The sequence below is a fragment of the Rattus norvegicus genome, chromosome X (genome assembly GCF_036323735.1).
Source record: "Rattus norvegicus strain BN/NHsdMcwi chromosome X, GRCr8, whole genome shotgun sequence".
NCBI lineage: Eukaryota > Metazoa > Chordata > Mammalia > Rodentia > Muridae > Rattus > Rattus norvegicus.
Genome location: NC_086039.1, coordinates 155,770,838 through 155,778,884, shown reverse-complemented (window position 1 = coordinate 155,778,884; position 8,047 = coordinate 155,770,838). Strand labels below are relative to the sequence as shown.

The 8,047-nt window shown below is 39.8% G+C and overlaps 2 protein-coding genes across 2 annotated transcripts; both read right to left on the bottom strand.

Annotated features, from left to right (window-relative positions):
* Nucleotides 1-3,173: 3,173 nt before the first annotated feature.
* On the bottom strand, nucleotides 3,174-6,303 carry Cxh15orf48 (similar human chromosome 15 open reading frame 48). The gene has a single exon (XM_063280513.1). The coding sequence runs from the start codon at nucleotides 3,661-3,663 to the stop codon at nucleotides 3,412-3,414; it is 252 nt and encodes an 83-aa protein (XP_063136583.1). The 5' UTR covers nucleotides 3,664-6,303; the 3' UTR covers nucleotides 3,174-3,411.
* A 541-nt stretch (nucleotides 6,304-6,844) lies between these two features.
* Nucleotides 6,845-7,633, bottom strand: Magea10-ps1 (MAGE family member A10, pseudogene 1). Its single transcript, XM_063280512.1, has one exon. It carries the CDS (start codon nucleotides 7,631-7,633, stop codon nucleotides 6,845-6,847), a length of 789 nt encoding a protein of 262 aa, XP_063136582.1.
* Between the last annotated feature and the right edge of the window lie 414 nt (nucleotides 7,634-8,047).

Genomic DNA, 8,047 nt, shown 5'->3' with positions numbered 1-8,047 from the left:
AATTGCCCACAGACATACAGACAGGCCAACCTAATCTACAAAATTCCTCACTGAGACTCTCCTTCACAAGTGCTCCTAGATTGTGCCACGTTGACAATTAGTAGTAAACATCATAGACCCCCAGATGATTAAAAGGGGAATGTAAACTATCTTTACACTCTCACAGTATATGCAGAAAATTCTTTCAACCTGAAGAAATTCTTTTAGAACTAATGGTAGAGTTTAGCAAGGTTACATAAGAGCTTCAGAAAATAATCAATTATATTTTATAATGAACATTTGGAAATTTAAGGTGAATTTAAAAATTACATCATGTACGTGTGCATGTGCGTGTGCGTGCGCGCGCGTGTGCGTGTGTTTGTGTGTGTGTGTGTGTGTGTGTGTGTGTGTGTGTGTGTGTGTACATGTATCTCAGTGTTCATGTGGAGGTCAGAGGACAAATTGTAGGATTTGGTTCTTTTCTGCTTTGTGGGTGCCAGGGTTGAATTGAGCTCATTAGGCTTGGCAGCAAGTGTCTTTACTCCCTAAACCATCCTTCTGGCCCAAATTATGGTGAATTTAAAACAGCAATGGTTAACATGGTGCGGGAAGAACCTGAGAATATCGAACAGTCAAATAGAGCAGGGTCTCTATGGGCACCTGCACACACCCACACAGACAAACACATAATTTAAAAACGAAATTAAAAGATAAAGATTTTATAAACAACACAAGTCTATAACAAGCTTATTCCAGAAACTGATGAATCTCAACCAAGATCAAATAAAAAAATCCCACACCAAGACATATCACAAGAACATAAGAAATTTAAATAAAGAGAAGTTATGTTTTAATTTAGTTTTTAAATTATGTGTTTATCTGTGTGGGTGTGTGCAGGTGCCCATAGAGACCCTGCTCTATTTGACTGTTCAATATTTTCAGGTTCTTCCCTCCACTGTGTTAACTATCGCATCTTATCAGAACCTTGTTCCTCACCATTAGCAGGCATATGCTGTGACTTCGGGGAAAGCTAAGGGTGATTCGTAACTGTGGACCACCCTTCCTCTCACTCTGGCAGTGTAGTTGGCTCAAGATTAACCCTTTCTTTTGAAACAGGCTTTTTCATCAGCCTGTTCTCCTGCCTTTTTAGCTTTTCTCTCACCTGACTGCCCTGCAGCATAGTTTCATTCCCCTTTTCCTCCTTTGGGAAAGTCCTGCTCTCTTGCTCAGTCACCATGACTAAACTTTTTTGTTTTCCCCTTTCCAGTGCTCCTCGCCTCCTCACTGCTTCCACTTTCACCTGCAATTTTTCCAATTGCATAGCCAACTCTACAACCTTTACTTTGAAACAATATAGTATGAAGGAAAAGAGAAAACAGAAAATCCCCTCTAGGAGCAGAGCAAGAGATATCCAAGTAATAGCAGCTGCAATAAGTTTTTGTTGGTGTCTTAAAAAAATCCACCCCTGCATCCCCTTCCATTTTCTCTATATTTGAAGTCAAATTTCCCCTTCTGCCTAACCTCACGTCTGGGTACCACTTTGTGGGTTCTTCCTTCTTTCACCCTTCTCCACCCAATTTCCCCCCACCATTTCAACCCCATAACTAGATAAGAGAGAGAAAAGGACAGAGAGGAAAGAAAAGGGATCCCTGAATGAAGGCAGAAGTCAGAAAGGGGGAGATGTTATCATTAGACTACTTCAGGCTGATTAGGGTTGTTCCTTGGAATAAGTTTGATCTTTGCTGTCAGGATATCTAATTTCTTCTTGTTTCTTCTTTGTGCATGATTGCTTAACAAGCCATAACAAATGACAACTAACAACCCATCTATTAGGGTCGTAGCATTTATTTTTATACCGTCTGAAAAGTTGCTAGGATTTCCAGTGTCACACAATTGCAGAAACTATCTACAGCTGGCAAAACCATGCCAGAGCAGGAAGCCGATCATCTCCAGATGCTACGGACAGACTGAAGCAGTCCCAGACCCCACACCTGAGATTAAAGCAGACACAATGTTTTTGTGTTTTTTTTTTCCTATTTTGGGCATGAGCAATTCTTGTATATATACAACCACTGTAAGGTCATATGTGCAACTGCTCCACTGAATTTGGAAAACATTGTTATATTATAGCCATCCACTATCTCTGGCTCCTACAGTCATTCATCCCCTCTTCCATGATGGTCCTAATGAACCTTCAACCTTAGGAGGAGGGGTTATGATATGAATGTTCTATTTAGGTATGAACTGTTTGAATGTGATCTCTTATTTTCTTCAATTTGACATGCTGTGAGTTTTTGTGTTGTTGTCTATTACAAAAAGAAGCCTCTCTGATGGAGGATGAGGTGTGCACTAACCTATAAGTACCACAATGAAACGTTAGGAGCCTGTTTAATGCTATGTCCATGTAGGACACTAGTAGGTTTTCTTTTTGTGTCTATGATTTATCTATTCACAGGTTCTTGGTCATGTGTCTAACAGTTCTAGGTAAGAGTTCAATCTGTGGAACAGGCCTTACATTGAACCATATCTGCTTATTTATTCTTCTATAATATTCATGCCACTATTGAATATATCTTGCCAAGCCCATTACTGTAGCTTGTAAATTTCATAAATGGGCAATATTGATGACTGCCTTTTTGAAGAGAGCATTACTGATCAGATGGAATAAGTCTTTATTATAGTAGCCTTGTCATTACAATTTTTTTCTTTTTATTTTTTATTTTTTTTATTTTTTTATTATTTTTTTTATTAACTTGAGTATTTCTTATATACATTTCGAGTGTTATTCCCTTTCCCGGTTTCCGGGCAAACATCCCCCTCCCCCCTCCCCTTCCTTATGGGTGTTCCCCTCCCAACCCTCCCCCCATTGCCGCCCTCCCCCCATAGACTAGTTTTGTGTTTTTTTTAAAAAGATGAAGTTTTATACTTCAAAATATGCTTGTTCCCATAAAAAGATGTCCCCTCCACTTTTAAAGTTAAGTAATTTTTGATATCTCTTGCATAGGTCATATGTTTTACAGATAGCCATCTAATTATTTATTACAGGCAGTAATATAAATTTTACATGTTTATACATTTCAAGGAAAATATCCAAGCATCACAAACATAAAATTTCAACTGTAAAATTGAAATTTACGGGGATGGGGATTTAGGTCAGTGGTAGAGCACTTGCCTAGCAAGCGCAAGGCCCTGGGTTCGGTCCCGAGCTCCGAAAAAAAGAATAAAAAAAATTGAAATTTACACCAATAAACACGAAAAACCATTTTAGACTATGTGCTACCTTCACTTGCTTATGCAGGATCCAAAGAATGCAGGCAAACCCTAAAAATGTAGCAGAAGCATTTCTGCACACTGGCATCAAAATCGAGTTTGTGCAGAAGTGTTTCCACTAGATTCATAGAGTGTTCTTTGGAAGAAAGGAGTAGCAAGTAATCATCTGGTTGCTCTCCGGACTTTCTGCAGCAACTCAATGGGCTTCCATTGCTGGTTGATGGTTATAAGCTTTTGGGGTTGAGTAAGATCCACCATTTCCCAAGGTTCTGGGTTTCTTTTTCGATTAATAACCACGTCAGTTTTTTTCAAAGCATACAAAGCGAAAGGTGAGGCTCCAGTGGCAGCCACGCTTATAAAAAACGCCAAAGGAATGAGTTCCTTATTTTTCATCAATCTCTGGAAAATGCCCATGATGACTTTAGTGTAGAATTCCAAATCTGGGGCGGCTGCGGTCAGCAGGTGTCCATTTTTGTGTTTTTTTTTAAAAAAAGAAATCTTTAAAATTCTTACTACGTGTGTGTGTGTGTGTGTGTGTGTGTGTGTGTGTGTGTGTGTGTGTTCTCTGTTAAAAGAAACTAAGGCATACTGGATTAAGGGCCACACCAATGACTGTATTTTACATTTTACATCAACTCACTGTTCATATATAGGTACATTCTCAAGTACTGGAGGTACGGATTTTTACGTAGGAATTTTGTAACTGGCATGATTCTACCTACAATAACAATGATTTCATTCCAACGATGTCACTTATAAGCTATACAGTTCTGGAAAAGTTATAAAGAACTTCAGGCTCTTCAGCTGTGAAGTAGATTTATTGGGATGTTTATATTGCATGCAAAGTGCATCCAAATCATGCTATGTATTAGAATATTAATATGTGACAGATATTACTACCACAACTATTTTCCCAGTAGACAATCTACTGTTTAATTTGTCTAGAGCCTTTCTTAACTGGACACAATGGAAACTTCTAGAATTTAAGTACTATATCCTAGTTAGGGTTTCTATTGTCATGAAATACCATATCCAAATGCAAGTTTAGGAGGAAAGGGTTTATGTGGCTTACATTTCCATATCACTGATCATCATTGAAGGAAGTCAGGACAGGAACTTAAACATGGTAGGAACTTGGAGGCAGGAACTGATGTAAAGGCCATGGAGGAGTGCTTCCTATGGGTTGCTCAGCTTGCTTTCTTATAGAAACCGGGATCACCAGCCCAGGGATGGCAACACCCACCATAGGCTGTGCTCTGCTTCATAAATCACTAATTAAGAAAGTGCCTTACATGCCTGTCTATAACCAGATCTTATGGAAGCATTTTCTTAATTGAAGTTCCTCTGCTCAGATGACTTTAGCTTGTGTCAAGCAGACATAAAACTGTCCAATTCATAGTGTGATGTTAACACACACACGCACACACAAACACACACATGCACACACAAAATTTACTATTCTTATTTCAATTAATTTTTTTCATACAATATATTTTCATCATCTTCCTTTTTCTTCTCCAACTTGTCCTAGATCCACATGCTTCCCAACTTTGTTTAATTTCTTTCTTTCCACAAATACACAAAACAAACAAAATAAAAAAACAAAAATCAAAGCACATAAGCAAAAGACCAATAAGACAAAAAAGAGAGAAAAGAAAAAAAGAAAAAAGAAACCCAAACCCCCAAGCCAAAATAACCAAACCAGGGATTTAGCTCAGTGGTAGAGCGCTTGCCTAGGAAGCGCAAGGCCCTGGGTTCGGTCCTCAGCTCCGAAAAAAAGAACCAAAAAAAAAAAAATAACCAAACCAAACCAAACCAAACCACCACCAACAAGCAACAACAATAAGAGAGCACTTGTTTGTGTTGCCCAGGTATACCCGGACATGGGGCTTTCTCTGGAGTATGGCTGATATACCTTGTGACCCTTAATTGAAGAAAAAAGGTTTTCTAGTTGCCAGCAAGTATCAATTCCAAATAGTTTCTTGATTAGGGGTGGAATTCTGTGTCCACTTCCCCCTCACAGTGCTGGATTTCAACTGGCTCAGTGATTTTAATATTGCTTTTCAAGATGCCAGCATCACCGAGGACACAAGCCTCCATGTATAGCTGTAGGGGTTTATCTAGATTAGGTTAGTCTCTGGCAATGCCTGGGATTGGTTAAGTTAATTGATGTGAGAAGACAATGTAAATGCGAGTATCACCATTTCCTAGTCTGGACTGAGGTTCTGACTGAAAGGTTGCAGAACAGGCAGGTATTCTCCAATCCAAAGGCTAACTCTTTTCATATCAACCTCTTGAATTACCTAGGGTCCCATGGTAATTATATCAATCATTCCTAAGAGGACAATGCTCCCAAAGAATTCCCATTTGACTCAATCTCTGCATCACACTGAGGACCACACTTCCTGCACAAGATCTAGATGGGGATTCCTGTCTGTCATATCTATCTGATATCCAAAAGGAACTTTTTATGGCACTGGAGAGATAACTCAATGGTGAGGAGAACATACTTTTATTTTCCAGAGGAGTCAGGTTCAATTCCTCGCACCCAGAGCAGGCAAATTACAACTGCTTGAGGATCATCTGACATCTTGTGCCTCCTAGTGCACTGGCACTGACATGTGCAAACCTACACATAATTACTAACAATAAAAGAAAAATTAAACCCAAATAACCCTAGAAGAAACTGTTCTGAAAATGGAAAAGGAACTGCTCAGAATTAAAATATCTACTTCTTGGGCCTAAGACACAGCATGAAATCACTCCTTTGGTCTAAGAGGACACCTCATTTCTTTTTTTATATGGCTGCTGCTCGTAGACCTTACCATTTATAGGTAAGACAGCTCTAGCTTTTCCTAGTATTTCCCTGTGAACACAGGTCCTTGCAAAGAACAGGTCCTTGACAAATCAGCCAGTAAGTAGAACGACTTATTTTTATTGTAATTTTATTAAAAGAACTTGCAAAGCAAAAACATCACACATTGAAATTAACCAGATCCAAACTCTATACATTTCAGTGAGCTTTTCTACAATTTAGAAGCTTTGGGGCTTCACACTGGGTAACTTAATAGGATGTAATTCCTTACACATGTTCAAAAAGTCAACCACATTTAGATCTACACATGTAACTTAATTTTACAGAGGAACATATTTTGTTGAAGAGGAAAGTAAGAATTAACTTTTTCTTTCTTTCTTTTTATTTCTTGGCATTGGCTATATTACTAAGGTTTTTCACAGTTCAGATTAAATTCATATAACAAATGTTACCTTATTACAGACCATAACATAAGATGGGCGATTTTGTTAAATAAAATAACAAAATGGGAAAAATATTTTAAAAAAGTTCCAAGTTACCTTTATAAAGCAGGGGGAAAAGATGCTATTTACTTACTTCCCTAGCGCCACACCACCTCTCTGCTACTTTAAACACTAACTGCCACTTTCAAATGCACTGAAGAATTGGAGGCTTCTGAATATGGTGGCACTAGAACCTGCATTGGCCATGGCAATATGCCACTTGTGGTGGCAATTCTAAACAAAATCCCATGTTCTCTGAAAGCCTTTAAATACAGGGATGGGAAGTATCTTGAATCACTTAGTTAATCCTGCTGATCTGAACCAAAAACTCTATGACATCTGTACTTCTGGTTTCAGCATGGGCCCTTGGACCCCATAGGAACTCATAGTGAGGGGGATCACTGTCAGGCACCAGATTGTATTTCAGATACCCTTCCTGTACAAACGTTTCAGTGAAAAGCTTCTTGGCATTCCCAGCTACATAGTGATTTTCCATGGAAATTACTCCCATCGTATTTAGTGATTGCCAGATCTCATCCTCATGGGCATGGTGGTCATGCATGCAGATGACACCTAGGACAATTATTAGGAGGCCTGTCTTGGGCATTCCCTGGACATCAGTCAGCATCCCATCATAGGTGATCCCCAGGGCAATGGCGAGGGCATAGGTATGAACAACAGGGTCCACTTCTATCACATTAATGCCAAAGACCAGCTTCAAACCATCAGAGGCTTCATTTAAGATCCTACTGTAATATTGCTCATAATCTTTGATAATCTTTTCTACAATCTCTGCCTTGTTGGTCAGCTCCTTCATTCTGTACTTGAGGAGCAGGAACTGCATCAAATCAGTTGTCTTTGAACTTAGTGTACGACGCAATACCATGGGTTCTTCCAGATCCATTTGGTTGCCAGAGGCCTCATCCAAAGGGGATTTTGGAACTTCAGCTATAACAATGGGAGGAGATGAGGCTCTCTGAGGACTCTGGTGATGACTTGGTATTCCACCAGCAGGCATCTTCCTGGGAAGTGTTGGACTAGTGGAGGAGGAGAAATTATTGTCAATGGACTCTTCCCCCTCAGCCATCAGGCCCTGTTCTCTTTGGGCCTGAGATTCTCCCTGAAATGTGTAACACTGCCTCTTCTGTAGATGAGACACGATGAATTTCTTTGAAGCTAGCAGGCAGGAGACTGGGAAGGATCACAGTAATACAGACTCAGACCTGGGGCAAGAAGAGGGCAGTGTGAGAATACTTTGCTGACAGTTATACCTTGAAACCTCTCAAAATGGCCTTTTACAGTTTTTCCTCTTGGACAGTACTGTATAGCCATAGAGGAACCTGTGTTCCAGTCAGTCCTATTACTGAGAGAAGGAGTGAGAAGCGTGTCCCTGTTTTCTGGGGTGGATGGGGCCCTTGGTACCTCACCTTCACTTCTGACTCTGTTTGGGCTTTTCCTATGTCTGACCGGAGGATCCAAGCCCTTCACTTCTGGCCCCTGG

What these genes read in the sequence shown, in the direction of transcription:
- Cxh15orf48 (XM_063280513.1), bottom strand. Translation starts at nt 3,663, where the DNA reads ATGGGCATTTTCCAGAGATTGATGAAAAATAAGGAACTCATTCCTTTG.
- Magea10-ps1 (XM_063280512.1), bottom strand. Translation starts at nt 7,633, where the DNA reads ATGGCTGAGGGGGAAGAGTCCATTGACAATAATTTCTCCTCCTCCACT.